The 20,301-nt window shown below is 48.0% G+C and overlaps 1 protein-coding gene across 1 annotated transcript in view; it reads right to left on the minus strand.

Annotated features, from left to right (window-relative positions):
• Positions 1 to 681: 681 nt before the first annotated feature.
• CTNNBL1 (catenin beta like 1) overlaps positions 682 to 20,301 on the minus strand; it is a 133,747-nt gene continuing 114,127 nt past the window's right edge. The window contains exons 14-16 of the mRNA XM_087818737.1: positions 10,182 to 10,319; positions 9,891 to 9,963; positions 682 to 867 (exon numbers count right to left, since the gene is read on the minus strand). Of these exons, the coding sequence (XP_087674863.1) occupies positions 779 to 867; positions 9,891 to 9,963; positions 10,182 to 10,319 (300 nt within the window). The 3' untranslated portion in view covers positions 682 to 778. The remainder of the gene's footprint in view (positions 868 to 9,890; positions 9,964 to 10,181; positions 10,320 to 20,301) is intronic.

A 20,301-nucleotide genomic window follows, 5' to 3' on the forward strand; every position in this document is an offset into this window, starting at 1 on the left:
AAAGGAATCACCATTTATAATGCACCTACTGCGTGCTTATCAGTGAGCGGCACGCGTAGACTATGGATCTCACCCTCATAAGCAGCAAGCGGGTACTGCTGCCCTCTCCGCAGATAAAAGAAGTGAGATCCAGGAAGGCAGCGCTACTTCTCCGAGCTGCTGCAGCTGGTGAATGACCCGTCTGCAGCGTGGCTCTCATCCTGATGTACGAACTGCCTGGGAGCTGAAAACAACTCCAGCCCCCCGGCTGCCCTGAGATTCTGATTTCATCATTCGGGGTGGGGCCTGACACTGATGCATTTTTTAGTGCCCCGCCCTCCCAGAGTGATGCCTATGTGTGGTCAGGGCTCAAAGGCTGCGCTATGGCGGGACTTACCTGCCACGAAGCTTCTCCAGGTGCTTCTGCATGAGCCCCAGGCCTCATGTGACATGCCCAGGCTGTCTATCAGGGCAAAACCCCAGGGAAGTCACTAGTACATGCCTGCCCCTCCTGAGTTACAGCCTCACCAGAGATGGCACCTCCAGCATAGCCACCCACAGTGGTCACTCTGAGCCTGGGTTTCCCCACTGGCAGAGTGAGGCCAACCACCAACCTTCCTCAGTGTGTCCACGACAGCCACGGTCAAACTGCAGGTGAACGTTAGAGGGACTGCTTTGCTACAAAGAATACCAGCCCAGGAATAAAAAAAATTAGTTTTAATTTGTCTGAAAGTACACTGAGCCATGTAAAAACTGGGAGGAAGGTCCAGGGAGCGTCCATGACACACAGGCTGGGGCTCTAGAAGTTGTCCAGCAAGCCCAGGATGCGCTTCTGCTCGCTCTCCCGGAACTCCGGGCTCCGGCCGTCCCCGATGTTCTCTGCATACTCTGGAGAGACAAACACAGGGCAGGGTTAGGTGTGAATCGGTGGCATGGGGTCCATTGTGGCTGGGCCACTTCATACCTTTCCCTGAAGCCCAGCTCCCATGGAAGTGCGTGTTGTTCTAATGTCCCCAACAGCCCCCAAGGTGGCAGCTGTGTCAAACTCCTTGGTCTTACATTCTAGGCTACCTTCCCATGCTCTCCTTCTCTCCCAGCCACACCCTTTATTCACTCTGACTCGCTTAACACACATGCAGTGGGCGCCTGCTGTGGGGCAGGCACTGCTCCAGACAAGCGGTTCTCGGGGTGTGCACCCTGACCAGCAGCATCAGCATCACACAGGAACTTGTTAGAAATGCAATTCTGGGGCTCAACCCAGACCTCCTATTAGGAAACTGAGGACAGGCCCAGTGGTCTATTTGAACAAGGCCTCTGGGTAATGCTGGTGCAGCTCAGGTCTGAGAGCCACTAAGTGAGGCAATAGGCATAAAGTAATGGTCGAAAGAGATGAAAAGCTCCGTTCCTGTGGGCCCACTTTTTATTGAGGGAAACAAAACAAAAAGTAAGTAAAATATGTGGGGTGGCTGTCAGAAGGCCTCACAGAGACAGAGAGATTTTAATAAAGACCTGATGGCAATTCATGTGGGGACACCTGGGAGCGAGTGGCAGAGGGACAACCAGCGCAGGGGCTCTGAGCAGGGAGCTTGTCTGGTCCCTTGGATGAGCGTGAGCAAGGAGGTCAGTGTGGGCAGAGCTCAGGGCCAGGGGAGGGGTAGGACACAGACCCTGTGGGGACTGTGACCACCGCCAGGGCTTCTCCATCGCAGCCCTGACGTCGGATCATCATCTCCTGTCCTCTCTCCCCCACTAGACCGGTGCTTCACTGAGGCGGGGGCTCTGCCTCACTTCCAGCTAAATTCCCAGCAGAGCCTGGCTGAGAGCCAGCCATCAGTCTGGTGCGGTGAATAAGCAGAGGAGCTGATTAGGATGACGGCGTGCTCCTGCCCGCTCCGACAGAGCAGCCCGAGACGGAACAACAGAGACGCTCCCTAAGAGGCTTCTGCATAATAACACATCTGCAGATCCCAATCAGACAAAGACCTGGGCGAGAGGAGAAGTGTGCACCCCCACGCTGGGGAAATAATCTTGCTCCTGTCACTTCTTCATTTTTCCTTCTTCGTTTTTATTACTTTGGACGTGTGCTGGAAAACGGGGTGTGGGATTCAGGCATGTGCAGCTGTGTGTCCCGCCCCCGCTCCCCCCCCCCCCCCGAAATCATTCTCTTCCGTTAGCCCATCCATCACCTCTAACAGCAAACGGTCGTGATGCCTTCTATTAGGGCCTTAGGAGGGGCTGGGTGATGCGGCACAGGAGCGAGGCTGCGGGGCTGTGTGTGAGTGGCCTTTCTTACTCGCCTCTGAGTGATCGGGCTGCTGCCCCAGGAGAGAGAGAAATGACCAAGACAGCATTTAAGACCCCCAGAGGCATGATCTGGAAGCCAGAGGCTTAATGGATTGAGCTAACACTTGCTCTCCTAATGTACTCGCAGGCCCAGGGGAGGGAGCGAGAATAGTCTCATCCTGGGGCAGAGATCTTCCAAGTGGAGCCAGCTTCCCTGGAGGGGCCCACTCTCTTTCCAGGGGTGAGGACCACAGTCTGCATGAGCCCCTTGCTGAACCACCTCAGCTGGGCTGTAGGAAAGCACAAGCCACTCCTGCACAGAGCACTCACCCCTGGGCAAGCCTCCTGCCACCCAGTCTGCGTCTACGGGGAGGGAGGAAACAGTCCGGTGATGAGGCCTGTGGAAAGGGGCTGCGAGGGAGCCAGTGCAGTGTGGTGAGGGGCTGCCTCACACGCAGGGGGATGAAAACCGACACGCAGGGGACACGGATTCTGTGCCAGGCATTTGCAGATGCCCTCATTTAGTCTCTGTAGCAAAAGGCAGGGAATGCCATCTCTGTTTATAGACGAGGAAACTGAGACTTACTAGAGCTAAAGCAACTTACCCACGCCTGGAATGGCAGAGGAGCTGAAACACAAGTCCTAGAACGCACGTGAGTAGTGAAAAGGCACATGAAAGCCACCAGGGATGGAGTGGACCTCAAAGTGGCATCTTACCTAAGCAACATCCTACCCTGCTTGTCCCAAACTTTGGGGAAAACTCCAGCTATGTGAGCACATCAAGGCACCCCAGCCCAGCAAAGCAGAGCACCTGGTTACAAATCCCCATGAAGGGTGAGACTCTAGAGGTAATGTCCTGTGGTAGAGGGGCGTTAGTGGGCACATGTGTGGAGTGGGTCACTGGGCCTCACCCTCTCATGCCAGGTCACCCATGCCAGAGCCGGCAGGGCTCTCGGAAACATATGGCGACCCTGCAGGGCAGGTGACTATCCAGGATCCCATCGAGCCAGCACGGAACCAGGCCCAGACCCAGGTCTGAGGACCCCCCAGGGCACCTACACTGCCCCTGGTAGCCAGTTTCAGCTGTGTCCTCGCTGGCCCCTCACCCTCCACTCCTTACCCCTCCTCATTCTTTGTTTCCAGAGGAGAATCCTATTTGGAGGAAATTTTGGTGGTACCAGGACCTCTGGTTATTACAGCTGCTGCAGCAGTTTATAAATATTGAACAGAGTCCCCCCAGAGGCCTTAGGAAAGAGTTCTCTTTGCTGTGTGTGCGTGTGTGTGTAAGAGAGGAAGCGAGAATGCAGGAAAAAGAGATACTAGAAGGGAGAACCATGGGTGGGGGAGAGAGAGAGATGGGGAAAGGGAGAGAGGAAGAGGGTGAGTCAGGGCAGATCGACTCCCTCCTCTACTTCCCCAGCATTTTCAAACAATAAAGGCTTTGATGAAGTGGAAAGACAGGAAACAGTGCTGAAGACATAAATATTAAAGCAAACTTTAGACAGCAGGTTTACTACTCAGACATGGAATACAAACTGTTCTGTGTATGTTAAAGGGAGAGGGAGGGGCACGGGGCTGGGGCTCAGGAAGAGCCGTCCCCCAGGGCAGAGCCTTGGACCCGCACTCACAAGCCTGGTTCAGATCCCTGGACTTTAAACTGAAAAGCTCACCCTTTAAAAAGCTGCAGGAGGAAGACGGGCGGGAGGAGGACGGCCAATATTCTCACTCTGAAAAGCCTTGAAGACAGAAATAATCACAGCACAGAAACTGGGAAGGCAAGTCCTTCAGGCCCAACAGATTCCTGCACAAGGATGGCCATGGAAGGTTAATGGTAACTTCTCTGCAGGACACTTCGCTGGGGCTAAGGAGGGAAGTTCATCAAGGACAGCACCGAAAGCAAACCCACTTAAAGGAGATGGAAACTTACCCTTCCTCAGGATGTTAACAGGGCCCTGTTCCCTTAGTCCTGAGGGCATGTTAGCTGGTTGAGGCACCCCAGCCCCACCCCCAACCAGGCCCCAGGGAGTCTGGCCCAGAGCTGGTCCTGCCTGCATCTGAGTCCATGCTGCTGCCGGCTAGGGGAGAAAGGACTGAGCCAAGGAGGGGAAGGAAGGAACCTCTATCTACTGAGCACATACTCTGTCCCAGGCCCCAAATGCATTTGACCTCAGCCTTCCTGAGGGGCAGCATTCACTTTAGGTTTGATTTTCACAGAAGAGGAAACCAAGGCTCAAATATGTTATCTACTAACTTACCCAAAGTTACAGAGAGCATCTCAGTTCCACTTATTACTGGGGTAGCTCGGATGCTAACCACAGAAATGGCAGCTGATGCCATCATGCAAGCCCTTTACACTCAGCACCTCATCTAACCTCACAGCAACCTTTGAGGTGCGCATCCTCATCTTATGGGTGAAGGCCCGTGGCACAGAGAGGGTGGGTGAGCAGCTGCCTAAGGCTAACACACAGTCAGGACCTGGTACAAATCACACGCACACCAACGTGTCACGGAAAGATAAATTCTACCAGCTTCTGCAACTCTGAAATCACAGAGAGGAAGCTCAGGTTACCAGAGCCCCCATCAATATGGAAATACATGTTTATGAGCTTCTGAGAGATTTCAGCCAGAAAGAACAGAAGCATTTCAAAGGGCCAGGAGCCAATTTCTGAAAGCATTCTGAAGTCTCTGGCTCAGTCTTTTTGTCGCCAGTGGAAGAGTCTAGAGCCAGTAATCCTCCAAGCTTTCCTCTGTAAAACAGCCCAGTGCCCACAGAATCTTCCCACAACTTTCACCAGTGAGGCAAACGTTTAGGAGACGGTAACTCTTGGCACAGGTGTTTATATTAACTAGCGTGCCCAGGACACAGCTCCTACTCCATGTCCAGGAGATGACCATTCAGTTTCTGCGTCTGCTTTAAGAAGCCACCTCCCCACTCAGCTTTCAGTGTCACAGACGGGATGTGCAAGGTGGTCATGAGGGGCCGGGGAGGAGGGCCGGGAGGCGAGTGCCTAATGGGCACAGATGAAGATGAGTTCTGTGGGTAGGTGGTGGTTGTGGCTGCATGGTTAAAGTGGCAACTCTTAGCATATTCACCACAATTTAAATTAAGGAGAAAAAGCAAGCGCCTCCTCTGGGTAGCACTCAAGCTCCTTTTAATCTCCAACAGAATGAAGGTGATTCCCACCCCATATGGTAGCACGGCTCTGGCTTCATTCTGCTTGGTGCTGGCAGTTATTTCACCTCTGATGGGGCTGTATACCCCTGGGACAGGGCCTCCGAAGTATCTCACTCATGTGTTAGGTGCCCACCTGGCACCCTGTGATGCCAAGTGGGTGCTTTGTAAAAGTAAATGCCGATTTTCTTTCTCCAAAGGTTGAAGGCGTCCACCAGCCAGTCGATACAAGTAGAGCGTTCCTTCTTGTCAGAGGGAACCATGACTGCACAGTTCTGAGCTGGATCCAGTTCCCAATATTAAGAGTGACTTGGGCAATGTCCCTGCCTCCCCTCAGCCTCTGTGAGCCTTGTTCCCTTATCTGCAAGATGGAGATGCAATCCTGCTTTTTAGGGCTGTGGTGAGGACCAGAGAACAAATGCACATTAAAAGCCAGGGAGGAGGAGGTGCTGGGGAGCGAGCGCTCTCCCTCCTGTGGCCCTGATTTCTGCAATGACAGGAGGAAGCCAGGGTGCCACCTCAGCACGCACTCCCATAGCATTAAAGGGGCCCCTCTCTGGCCAGTCACAGACCAGGCTTGGGGGTGGGAGGGGTAAAGGCAGGATGACTGTCACTGCCCCTGTGGAGCATAGGTCTGATCTGCCTTCTCCTATGTGGGCACCACCGTCCTCAGGCCCACAGCAGCTACCAGCTCCAGCTCCAGGGAAGGCTAGACTCCAGGAACACTGAGCAAGCAGTCAGCATAAAGAGGGACTTTAATGAGCCATCAATTATTCCTGGTTCCCTGGCTCCCCAATAGAAAAGGAGGGAGGACATGTTGAGGAAGGGGACCGAATATAAGAGGGAAAGGCCCCCGCTGGGCTTGCCTCATCAGCGCTTTCCTGAGACCTCAAGGGACACATCAGCTGTCACTCTGCCAGCAAAACTTAGGAAATATGTAGGCCATAAAATCAAAGAAAGGAGCTTGCATCTAATTAGTACGTAAAAAAAAAAAAAAAAAGGAAGCCACCCAAACTGAAAAACAAAATTAAAATCAAAGAGGACAGACTGATGAGCTGGTTTTCTTTATGAGGCTTTGTTTTTTTGTGCTTTTTGATGGAATGAAGGGTGGAGGAAGGAGGGGGAGGGAGTGAAGGCGGTTTAAGAGGTGGGCCTGAGCACAGCACGGAGCCAACCCCAGGGCAGCCCCCCCCCCCCTTTCCCACCTCCTCACTGCCCCAGGGGCTGGCTGCTGAGGCTGCACAATCCACACAATACTGCAGCAGGTGGGCTTCCTGAAGTAGGGGTAGGCCAGGGCAGGGGGTATGCTAGCAAAGGGAGGTCCAGAACCCTATCTTAACCCCCATCTGCAGAGAGTTTTTTCTTTAGTGGTAACTGCCCTGTGAGGGCATCTGACCTGGGCAATGGCATCCAATTCCCTGGCTTTAAATATCATCTCCACACCAATGACTTCAAACTGCCCAAACTAGCATCTGCCTTGAGCCCTAATGAGAATGTTTACTGTCTGCTGAGTCACTGTCCGTATCCCCAAACTCACCCAACAGAACTCAAGAGCCTTGCCCAGCAGCACTCCCAACCCCCCTGATGTGGCAGTCCCTGCTGATGTGGCCAGAGTCCTCACAAAGGCCACCGAGGTCCTATGCTGCCTCGAGGAGCCCTTCTCTCTGGGATCCAAGGTATGGCCTGTGCCTCCATTACTGTCTCCTTACCAATCCCTATGCACACAGCACTTGCACAAAGCACTTATCACATTATAAGGAGACTATCTCCCCACAAGGCTCTGAACGCCTCAAGCACAGGGCTCTTGCCTATTCTTCGTGTCTCTAGTACTGGGTACAAGCCGGGCACCCAGCAATGCTGGCTGGGTAGTTGTGGGAACGTGTATTTCATTCAGCTGGAGTTATGGTCTGTCATTTATATACCCAGGGCCCCGGAGGACTATGAATGCAGTGAGGGCAGGTGCTGCGTGATACCTTAGCAGCACAGAAAGTAGCGCTACTCACCCCAAGGAGAGTCTCAGTCAACATTAGCCAATTTAAACTCACAAAAGGGCAGGGTTTATTCAGCAATGTTTAAAATAGTAACTGGGTTCCCGTCATGTACCTGGCATGCCCTAGGTGCTGAGGAGACATGGTGACCAAGCCAACGGCCCTACATCGTGGAGCTTACATTTTAATGTATAAGACACACAAAATGAGTAAACAAAGACACAAATAAAAACAATGACAGACTGTGATAAGGGCTAGGAAGGAAATAAACTGGGTGCTATGATGGGAAATAACATATGGAGAGAAGTGGATGGATTCAAAATTGAGTTTTGAGGCAGAACAGGCAGAGTTACTAGTGGGTTGGCTGTGAAGGGCAATGGAGGGAAAAGCGAAGGGCCAGAGGCCAGTCTGGATGCGGGTCTGGACAGGGGAGGGGAGAAGGTAACAGGAGAGAGGAACAAGACTGGGGGGAGCAAAGACGGCTGCTGTACAGGCCGCTCACCTGCCCGCTCACCTGCTCACCTGCCCAGATGCTCTCAACAAATACCTATTCAGCATCCGGGACTTTAACAGGCACTGGGGGAGTAACCATAATCTGAAGGAGACAGAGGCTGGCTCACAACAATGGAAGATGCTGGTTAACCTGAGGTATGCTGTTACACATGTTAGGATTTCAAGAGAGAAACACATCCACCTACTGCATGTCAGCACCCATTAAAGACACTTCCTTAGAAGATTGCTGTTGTGATTACAGGGATGGAGGTGCAGGGAGAAGCCTAAATGCAAGAGTAGACCTGAGGGTAATAAAAAGTTCTAATTGAACATGTGGGTGTAAGAAGTAAATGGCATTTAAAGGCTGGAGTTGCAAATCACTACAGCTACACCCTAGGGAGGCGGCATGACACTCTGAGCAGTTAATTCATGCGAACGCGACACTGAGAATGAGAAGGGAGCACCCAGGATGCCACCATGGAGGCAAGATACTGGGCTTGGTTCATGAACGGGTCCACCTTTCCTCTTCTCTGGGGGAGAAAACAAGAGACTCCAATGCCTCATATGCTCCACCTGCAAGATGGGCACAATCCATTCACCATTCCAGCCTGCCTGGAACGGCTGTGCGGCACCTGTGATTCCTATCCCCATGCCTCCACTGACACTGTTCTACCTCTGGGAATGTCCTGCCGCCAGCCTCTGAGGCCCAGCTCAATGCTGCTGCTCTCACCAGGCTTCCTGTGGGATGTTAGGCATGCCTCATGCATGACAATGAGGGTGATCATTACCGCTAGACTATTTCACATGATCATTACAGCTAACGTTTACTGAGCACTTACTAAGGGCCAGACATTTTCCACATATCACCTCATTTAATCCTCTTACCCATTTTATGAGGTCACAGAGCAATTGGGTAACTTGCCTGAGTAAATAGCACAGCTAGGATTCAGCCCCAGGAGCCGGACCCCACAGCCCCCTAGCTCTTAACTTCTCTTCACATTTATCTTCACATTTCGTCTCCCACCTGTAATGGGAGTCACAGCCACTTATAGGCAAACCCTTTTGAGTACATCTAGCCTAGCCCCTTATCTTAGAAACAGGCAGAGCAAGATCCAGAGAGAGAAAATGATTTGCCTGCTGTTCCTTAGCCCATCATGACTCTCTCTGAACTCCGGTGTTATCAGTACTATAAAGTCCAATACGGCCTCAGCCGCCATGTGTGCTAATTTGAGGTAAGTGGCCCGAGGGTGGGATGTGTCACAGAGCTCAGTTCAGGAGACCTGCCTTGTGACTGAGCTTGCTCACTGACTGGAGGCCTCTGGGAGCCACTCCAGCTGAGTCAGGTTCAGCCAAGATGCAAGAGCATTTGAGGGACTCCCTGGGGTAGCTGGGGGAAGAAGGGAAACTTCCCTGACAGCCCTTTCTGTGTGCTGGGCACTAGACTGGATGCTGTCCTATAGTAAGTATCTTGTGAACCTCTGCAAAATTTCTTCTGGATAACACTCACATGTCTGGGGGAGGGCACAGCTGGACTGCAAGGCAGGCATGCAGGCTCTTTCTACTATAACCACACTACCTCAAAGTCACTTCCTTCTGTGTAATTCCAACCATTTCTTGTTATCCCCCCCTCCAAGAAAGCAGTTTCTTTCTACCTGCAGTTTGGAACTAAATTTTTTGTTTCTTTCTTGTTTTGTCTAAAAAAAACCACACCAACAAACAAATATTTCCAAGTTCTAGTGCTTCTTGGTTGCTACATGTTTTTTAAATTCTGGAACTGGAGGGTCAGAGGCAGAGAACACTGGGTTAGTCCATGATATTCTGAAAACGATGACCTGGACACACAGTGAACTTGACAACACACTTCAGCCTGCACGGCAGAGGATGCTGTGCACCAAATCCAGGGATACTGACACAGACTCAGAAAAGAAGCACCGTCAAGTTCCCTGGAGCCTCAGACACAGGAATGGCCAACTCACCTTTGATGATGTGCCTGACAATTTTGATGGAGCTTCCTCTCATGTTTAAGATCTGGTGAACCCTCTGACGAATCTAGTAAGGAAGGGAAGGGTGGGAGAGAAAGAAAAAGTATCATTTGTCCGGGCAGACACCAGGATACACTGCACTGAGAGCATTCACCTCACCCCCATCCCTGAAAAAGGGCCCACACAGAGTGAAGGAATTCAAGGACAGTGTGATCCACTTCTTTCTTTTGAGTCCCCAGCTAGGCAGCTGCCATGGACAGACAGGCCATCCAGGGGAGGCCCTACCTGGGGGACGTTGGCATTGCAAATCTCCGCCATGATGTAGCAGATGTGCTGGAGAACAAAGAGCCCTGCGTCCAAGCGCCGGAGGTAGAACTCATCCTCAGTGTCGGTGTCTATGATTTCACCGCGCCGGACCATGTCCTGGAAATGAACGAACATTTGGAAATAGAAGCTAGACAGTGGGAAGAGTGGGAAAGAACAGATTTCTAGTCCACCCACGATACACAAAAGAATGGCTACAACAGCAGCAACAAAAGAAAACCTCTCCACACTGACTTGGCTCCTGTTATTCTAGCATCTTCCTTATGCTCTCGTTAACAGACTAGAGGCCCAGCGAGAAAGGATTAAAGCCCTTTTTTTCTATATGATGAATCAAGGACAAAACGATCTCACCCACATATTTAACCTAAAAAAAAGCTGACAGGGACACAAATCTAAGCTACTTAACTGCTTCCACTAATTCTTTACTCTTTGGTTCTGGCCTCCATAAATAACCTCTCTACAAGACATACTGAACTCTCTCTTCCAAATCAAGTTAAATATCAAGAAGAGAGATCCCCTTTCTCTACAACTCTGTCTTGGGACCCTGGAGAAACCAATGGCACAGGCATTCAACTGTGTATATGTGTCACTTTGGGCTCATATTCTGTTGGATGCAAAATGCTGCCAACCTGTCCATTTCCTTCCACAAGTCCAGCACTCCTCTAGGCCGGAGCCCTAAACCTTTGTAACCCCAGACCTATCAGACTTGCTGTCCCCATATCAATTCCCCTTTAGTAAATTTTTAAAAAAACTTTATTGAGAAACAATTCATGTACCACACGATGCAACCATTTAAAGTGCATCACTTAATTGCCACGAGTATGCTGAGAGTTGTGCAACTATCATCACAGTCATCACTGGACGTCCCATCACCCTTCCTCCCCCAACTGAGCCCTTACCTAGTGGGTTACTACTACTCTGCCTAGACAGCTCTTCTCCCCATCCCAGGGCCTCTACTGTCCGCCTTCCTAGGGATTCTGGGCTCTTTCTCAAGCCAATGCTGTTTTTAAACAACCTCTACCTGAGAGCCTTTCCTGATTATTTAAGGCTAATAGCTCCTCCTTTCCAAAATTCCTGAAAGCACCCTCGACAAGCCACTTCATGACATGACCTCTCCTTGCATATCACAGTCACACTGATTTCCGTCGTCAACTCCCCGTTTCTATAACTCCCTCTATTTCATAAAGGTAGACTGTGAGTCTGTGAAAGCAGGGACTGAATTTTGTTTTCATATCTCCAGCTCAGTAAACATCCATGCTGTGAAAGAAAGGAAAAGACATCTCTGTTTGGGCTGTCAGCTTTCAGAAGGAAGAAGTGGGTGAGGGACTCCTCCTGAGCGATTCAGACTGCCCTAAGACGACAGGTGCTTAATACAAGCTTCTGATGACAACAATCCATTTCTTAATTCTGTCAGTAGTTTTATGGCCATGGTTCCCTCTGACAACTCGGGCCCCTGTCACTGACAGAAGCCCTTGGGACTCTGCTTTCCACTCTCCCCAACTTGAAAGACTTACCACGATGGTCATCAATCTCCAACAAGAATCCTTCAGAGACTATTTAGACGCAGATAATGCACTTTCTTATTTGCCCAGGGGGCCAGCCTGTAGCAACATAAGGCTACTTTTCATCTTGCTCCTAAAGGCCTCTGTCTATGAGGCAAAAGAGGGCTGCAGACTGGCCAGGCTCTGCACTGCTTGGCAGATCACCATCACCAATTCCAGGCTTCATTTGTGGCAAACTCCTTGGTCCTCTGGTGCTAGTGTCAATGTTCATGAGGTAGCACTGAATGATGGCCAAGGAGTTTAAAAAACAAAAGAGCCTTTTTAGTTTTTCATTCACTCATTGTGACTTCCTGCTCAAGAACTCCTGAGTGTTCAGCAGCTGGGGCACAGGAAGGAGAATTACTTACTCCCAACTTCACTCATGCAAAGAGCATTTGGTGCTAACACTTTATATTTCTATAATGCTGCAGAGTTTAAGTGTTATTATATACATAGTCCTCACTACTAAATTTAAAGAAAGCAGGGAAGGGATTATAATCCCACTGTACAAATTAGAAGGCACACAGAGGTTAAGTTGCTCATAATGACATAATTATCAGTTACGAGAATATGGACTCCCAGGGGGCAGGAATCCTGTCTGGTTCATCTAGGAGGTGGACATGGATAACATAAAGCAAGTGTTCAGATCTCGGCCCTGCTTAGAGCCTAGTGGGCGAGGACACCATTCTAAGCATTGAGTTAAGGTAGAAAAAGAATGAACATGGAGGTAAGGAGATGTCCTGGTCTTAATCACCAAGTTGCTGAATGTCTGTCTGGGGAGGCTACAGGGACACAGGAAATGACCAAAAAGTAAAGAGATATATATGGTATGCCCACAAGTTACAAATAATTACAAGTGGTGGGTGCTGATCAGGACTGGTTAAGATGTCAGGGCATCTGGGAAGAAGTGACTCCTGGGTGAGGTTTCAAGGCTCCTGATGGGCAGACTCAGCAGAATGAAGGTCATCCTGGGGTCTGAGGCCTTGTGTGAAATGCCTTAATGCTGTTCATAATTTCTGCTCATTAGTCCCCACCCATACACACAGCACAAACAAGCCTGCCCTCCCTTTTCTGGCTCCTCGCCTTTGCTTATAATGTTGGTATTCTTCCCTACCTCCCAATCTCTATCATAATATAAAGCCTAAAATGTGATATTCCTTACAAAACTTTTCCTGAGAGCTTTTCAAAGATTTTCAATTAAATGTGATTTTTCGGTCCTTAAAACTCCCAAGCGTTGGATTTGTGTCTCTTTTTTGGAGCCTCCCAGGGCCTGCCTTGTGACAGTTATTCAGATGTGTGCCTCTTTCCTGTGCTGGTTGCTTGAAACACGAGTTGTGTCTTACTTGTATTTGTGCTCTAGAAAGCACCTTGCATGGTACTTTTTGCATAGTGGGCTCTTAGAAAGAGTGTCTTAAACAGGATTGACAGCAGAAATTCAGTGCTGTTTAACGAGCTGTGTGTGCTGACACATGTGCATGTGTAGAAGGGGAAGTGTCGGGAAACTGTGAGGGCTGACAGTGCCTTTGAGGGCTAGCTGGTGGGTGGCTGAAATGCTGGCCAGAGAAGTGAGATATGATGGGAGCAGACTACACTGTGCAGGAGAAATGCCATGACCAAGAATGTGTAAAACCTGTATGATGGACACATGGCTTAAAGCAGGGGTGGGGAACATTCTTTCTGCCAAGGGTCATTTGGATATTTATAACATCATTCTCAGGCCATACAAAATTATCAACTTAAAAATTAGCTATGAAAAAAAGCTCCTAGGTTTATTGAATTTCAAGTCCCACCTGTGGTTGCCTTGGTAGGGCCAGACCAAATGATTTCGTGGGCCGGACATTCCCCATCCCTGGCTTAAAGCATTGAAAGGCAGGAAAAGGCCACAATATCAGTCTGTGTGAGAAGTAGATCAGCCCAGCTGGCCTGGCCAGGCGGTTGAGCATCGACCTATGATCCAGGAGATTGAGGCTCAATTCCCGGTTAGGGCACATGCCCGGGTTGTGGGCTTGACCCCCAGCAGGGGGTGTGCAGGAGGCAGCCGATCAATGACTCTCTCATCATTGAAGTCTCTCTCTCTCTCTCTCTCTCTCTCTCTCCCTTCCTCTCTCTGAAAGCAATAAAAATATATTTAAAATAAATAAATAAAAATAGATCAGAGGGGAGGGGAGAGAGATGAAATCCTTAGAGGTGTACAAACATGGGAACTTGGAGTGGAGCACATTCATTCATCTATCTGATAAAGAAATCCTGAATACCTAACTATGGCCCAGGTATATGATGGGCTGGGGACAGCAAAGATAGATAATAGATAATATAGTTCACATAATCAAGGAGATTACAGTCTAATGAAGTTAACCAATATGAAGAAATTGTTTTTTAAAAATGTAGCAATGGTAGCATGACCAGTGTGGCTCAGTGGTTGAGCATCGACCTATGATCCAGGAGATTCCGTGGTTTGATACCTGGTCAGGGCACATGCCCGGGTTGTGGGCTCGACCCCCAGTAGGGGGTGTGCAAGAGGTAGCCAATCAATGACTTCCTCATCATTGATGTTTCTATCTCTTTCTCTCCCTCTCCCTTCCTCTCTCCAAAAGACACTTTTTTTTTTTCTTTTAAAGTAGTAATGGCTATTATAAAGGTCTTCTCAAACTGTACTGAGTGCCATGGGAACCCACAAAAAGGACAGACTGAGTCTGTCTGGGGAAGTCAGGAGAGTTCAAGGGAAACATAACATTGAGCTGGATTCTAAAGGCATTTGAAAGGTGGAGAGAACACTCCAAACAGAAGGAATGACAGCATGGATGAAGGCACAGAAAAGCCACGCTGGCCAGAGCAGGAGAGGGTAACAATAGCATATCACCATCTCTAAGAGAGAAAGAACAGAATGACGCATATATATTTGTTGCTTATCAGATCCTAGCTATCAACAGATCATATTACTATTGATTACTACACACGAGGCACTGTGTGAGACAGTCTGAATAATAACCGTTGCTCCCACTACCTACCTGCCAGAAGGAGCAGCTCATGTTCAGAGGGCTTAGTGTCAGGCTACTGCTAGGTGCTTTCATATATTTACTCCTTTACTTCTCACAAGTATGGGGAGGTAAGGATTATCCCCATGTCAGAAGAAGAACTGACTCAGGCAGAGCAACCTCCCAAGGCTAGTGGGGTGATAGGCCTCAGATTCAGTCTAAGTTTGTGCTCTTTTCATACTACCATGTTTGTGTAAATACGGGTTTCAGAGCCGTCTAGAGAACAAAGGAAGATGCTAACTAAAAGGGGTAGAAAGGCTTAAAAATGGAACTTAGTGAAATTAAGTTTTTCCAATTAGGTCAGAAATGCTCCTGGTGATTTTCCCTTTTTCACACTCTTCCCCACAATCAGATCTCCTTTTAACTTAGCTACATATTGAACCTTCCAGTTTCTCTAAACACTGCCATCTAGAAAAGATGGACTCGAGAGCACTGCCAAACCCCATTTTTCCTTTCTTCAGAACTTCAACTCTGACAACGTTCAATTCGGCATTCTACTTTTAGACACATGGCCACATGATTTGAAAGTGAAATTTTCAAGTGTATCTACGAGATACAACTATATAGCTCATTGCCAAGAAAGGCATCAGCATCGCTGCACTGAACACGCACAAAGATGAAACAGAGATTGGTTTTTAAGACGAAGTTTCTGCCCTGACAGTTTAGAAACATCATAGAAACCAGCAGACAGAGAAGGTGATTGCTGCCAGGATAGCACCTTATCCAGCCTGTTACAACCTCCTGGCATGGAATGTTTACTGTTCGGTGCATTCAGGGAAGCTGAACACAAGTGTGCACTCCGTGTTTAAAGGGAGATATTCAAAAAAGCAGGATAATTATGTATCATTCTGATAGAAAATAAGAAAGTTTGGGAAGTCTTAAAAAAAAAGAAAAAAAAGATTTGTAGTTGATTTTTAGAGAGAAAGGAAGGGAGAGAAACAATGATGTGAGAAACATCGATGGCTGCCTCCTGAATGCCCCCTACCAGGGATCAAGCCCAAAACCCACTCACTTGTCCTGACTGGGAATCGAACCAGCAACCTTTTGGTGCACAGGAGAATGTGTAACCCACTGAGCCATACCAGTCAGGGCTGGGTACAGCTCTTTTAGGAACATCTTCTCAAGTTTTGGTCAGTTTTAAAAAGAAGTGGGTGGCATGTCACCTTTATTATCCACTTCTATCTTAGTATGTGAGAACAGGGTCAACTTATAAAAGGATTAATAACTTTTTGGCCCCTTTTCTGGGTTTCTAAGAGACTTGATAAAAAATTGATCTTGGGATAAGGACTTGACATGGCTCGTTGGACATCTGTGTGTGAGAAAGTAGAACTAGACACCTGAAAGAACTCCTAAGGGTATTTGAGACTCCGAAATGGCTGGCAGTACAACTCAAATCATGATAATCTAGCTAGGACTGTCTCTGGAAAAGTAGTATTAAAGTAATATAAAAGTTCTAGAAATTAAAAGACAAATCATCACAAACTTCTCTCCACCCCATTACTTCTCTTCTACAGGTTCCAGAAGAACTAAAGGAGTCTGCTCAAGGACACTGATGGTTATGCACTAGGAACGTACAAGGGGACTTGATTCACTAGAGGCAGGGAGGGACTATTATGCCCAACTGACCACTGAGAAACGTTTCAAAAGGGACTGCACAAAGAACCGAGTGAAGCCAGCTGACCATGCACAGATCAACCTGCAGCCCAACCTCCTTAGTACAGGGGTCCTAAACTAATAGGCCACAAATGCCCCATTCTAGAGAAGGCACCTAACCTCCCATGCTTTCCTTCCCACTCAGAAGAACCTCTCATAGTACAAGAAGCATTTACGTTAGATATCAGAGATTTTTTGAACTATGATGTATAAATTCTACAAACAAGTTCCTCTGCCAAGGTAGGACAGAGCACCAAGCAAATGGGACCAGATCCCAGCTCTAATACTAACTTACTAGTGTCCTTAGGCAAGGCATTTAACTTTTCTTGGCCTCAGTTTCTTTGCTTGGAAATAGGAAGCCTGATGTGGATCAGGGCAGAGAAACAGGGTTCACGCTGAAGGCCAACTCTAATCCACTGCAATGGCTGCAGAGTACTCTATTGGAAAAGTTTGTGAAGCTGAGATGGAGCTCAGTGTGGAGGAGCAATGAAATCAATCAGCAATGTCTGCACTGACTGCAGGATGGGGAGTGGTAGTGAGCTTCACATTTGCCTCCCCTGACCTGGTGCTCTTGAAGGTTCACTTTAGCTGTGATAACCTGTGACAAACCTTGGACTGAAGCACCTTCATCGCCAAATGTTAATGGATTTCTGCCTGCATATAGGTATATGGACAGACTGAAGCTGCTGACTCACAGGGCTCCCAGACAGAAGAGCCACCATGAGAAATGCCCCAAGTAGGACACAAGAACTGTCACCTCAATAGGATATGATGGTCAACACAATTAGCTCATCTTCTCATCAATAAATTAAACTTCCCTGTAAGAAAGAGACAACCTCTGGATCTGCTGTTACTTCACACAGGCAATTTAAAAACAATGTGGGCATGTACATCAGGTGCTTTAAAATGGGAATATGATTAATGGAGAGTAAAGAGAAGTTCCAAAAACCCAGTATCTCAAGTATTATAAACATATCTCACTTTACAAAATTTCAGAGTGAAAATCTATATATTCACGCTGAATTGTACTTGAAATAAGACAGGAGAGTTAAGATTTAAAGGAAGTCTTCCACAAATTAATTCTCTCAACTCTCACCTTTGAGAGGAGGGAGGTGACTGTCCTTGTGAAACAATGACAACTCAACACCCACGTACATCACTCTACTTTCCAAAGCTGTGCACCTACATCAACCTTATTTGCCTATTTGCCATGTTGGGTATGTACAGCAAATGCCATTTTCAGATTTCACAGACGGAAAAATTGAGACAGCTGCCGAACGACTGTCATTGAGTTTTGGTAAGAGGCTTGAGTGGAACACGATTTCTAGTCCAAGACCTTTTTCTATTGGTCCTTTCACTCTGGCAAGAGATGGGCAGCAAAAATGGAATAATACCAACAGTGAAACTTCCCGAGTCTTTAATGAGGGCCTGGCACTGTGCTAAGCACCTCCAGGATCTCATTTTCCCTCAAACCCTGAAAGGTAAGAACTATGACTATTTTCACTTTTCAAATGGGAAACTGAGGCTTTATTAAAGAGATGAAATCTCACAAAACTCATGGCTGAGTAAGTCTTAGAGATGGGATCAAACCCCACACAAGTCTGGCTCTGAGCCTGTGGCCCCATCCACAGTTCAAAGCAGGAAAGAGCTTTTGCTTTATAGACCTTCTTCAGCATTATCTTACCAGCAAATGGATGGGATTTTTTTCTTTATGCCACGTCTGGGGACTACTGCAAACAAACAGCATTAAATATAAGGTCATCTACCTTTTTGGCCTTTTCCTTAAAATGCGAAGAAACTTTAAAAAAAAAGAGGAGGGAGAGGGGAACCTGTAGCTAGACCAGCAAATTCCACATGCAATTTGGAAGAGTTAGGAAAAAAAAAGATACTCTGAAAGGTTTTGTTTTGTTCATTCCATAAGAGAGGAATAGAATAAAAACTTAGATGGTAATTTAGTGAATGGCACATTAAGTAGAACAGATTGCAATTCACAGTAGCATAAGCCTGTTTGGGGCTGCTAAAATAAACAGATTCATCTCCAAAGATACACAAGGAGGTGGTATGTGTGGCATCAAGGTGCCATTTCTGCAGGGTTGTGTGTGTTTTCCCCTCCCTGAGCTGCATCTTCACTTTAAATGTTAATCTGTCTTCAGAGCAGTACCAAATCACCACCTTTCCACCGGCTTCTCTCTCTCTTAGCAGGCAAGTCACAGGCCTCCAAATGAGCATGTGGATGCCATTTCTAATCTGTCCCTGACAGTCAGCAGAGCTGCCCCTGGCTGATGGAAGGAGACAGTCAAAAAAGAAGCTGCTATGAAGCCAATAGGAGTCCCTCTCACCTTAATAAGAGGGGACATGACTCAGAGCCCCCACCGGGGTCACAGTCACTATCTACAGTCTTGAGCAGGAATTGCCCCACCATTTAGAAAAAGCCAATTTCTTTTTTTTCTTCCAAAGCAAGGGAAAATTTAAAGCATGGAAGAGACAGGTAAGTAGAGATGAGGGAGGCACAAACACAGCAAAACAGAATCTTCAAGAGCTTCTAAAATAGGGCAGCCTGTTAGAGAAATCCTAGAGACTGCAGGTAATTTGCAGCTGGGGCAATCAAGGTTGGAGAAAGAGTAAAAAGGACTTATTTATTTATTTTTGCAGAACACACAGCTAATTGATAGCAGCTCTGATAAGAACCCAAGGATCTCAGGCCAGAGCTTTGCCCCCAAAGGAGAAACTGACTATGTGTCAGGCTGGTCTCAACGCATGAGCACGCGCCAAGTTTTTACAAACAATTGCATTCATCTTCAAAATAAGCCTCTAAAATAAAGTTATCATGAAAACTAGCACACCCATAGGATGAGGCATTTCCAAAAAGAACAGAGCTCCTGTGTGCAGAGTCGGGACTTAACCCCGGGCTCATGTTCCTCCCATGTTATCGTAATATCTCCACCACAGGGGTGTCTTCAAGTTCTGAGTTTACTAAAAACAACGAAGCCACCACCCGACTTCTCATCTGAATTTCGATAACATATATAAGCCAGCCTTGAAAGGACCAGGGCTTCCGTGAGTCAGGGGAGAGACCACGAACCCACTGAAAGAGAGAGAAAGAAAAAAGCAAAACAGTGCTCAGGGCCACGGGGCAAGGTAAGCAGCAGATGCATGGGACTGGGACCCCAGTCCAACTTCTCCAGCTATAGAAAGGATGACTGTGACTGAGAAGGGGGCAGGCAGAGGCAGGCAGGCAGTGGAGAGAGGGTAAGCAGACCTGTGGCAGACTCTGTGAGTGGCAAGGACAGAGGGAGGCAGGAGACAGGAAAAGCACCATAACAGCCCTCCCCCACCATCCCTGGCCTCTACCGGCTGTCAGCTGTGTTCTGGCAAATTCATGGACCGAGAAGACTGGGAACCACTGGTTTAAAGAACAGCTGAGAGGAACTCTCAGCAGGATTCTCTTTTTGTAAGCTTGTCTCAGAAGCTTCCAGCGGGGTGAGCAGAAGAATCAGTGGCAGTCTCACACTTCCTTTGTCTACATACTTGCCACCCGGTGCTTTAGGATCATGCACCCCACACTTTCATTCCTGCACTTTCCCCATTTCTGTACATATCTTGGAGTTTCAAATGCTAAGGGAATACTCAAAGTCTGTTTCAGACATTAAGTCCTGTGAATACTATTTCATTACACGGAGTCCATCTTTCTCTTTCCAGGATGAAGCCTGGAATGATTTAACTGTGACAAAATTAGCATGCAATTTGTAAGTCATTATGGTGCAAAGTATGTGGTAAGAACACTTTATTGAATAAACCTGCTGTGAATAATTTTCCCAGGAACTAAAAAAGAGAAAACCCTCCCTCCAAGGC

The sequence above is a fragment of the Miniopterus natalensis genome, chromosome 7 (genome assembly GCF_054644295.1).
Source record: "Miniopterus natalensis isolate mMinNat1 chromosome 7, mMinNat1.hap1, whole genome shotgun sequence".
Taxonomy (NCBI): domain Eukaryota; kingdom Metazoa; phylum Chordata; class Mammalia; order Chiroptera; family Miniopteridae; genus Miniopterus; species Miniopterus natalensis.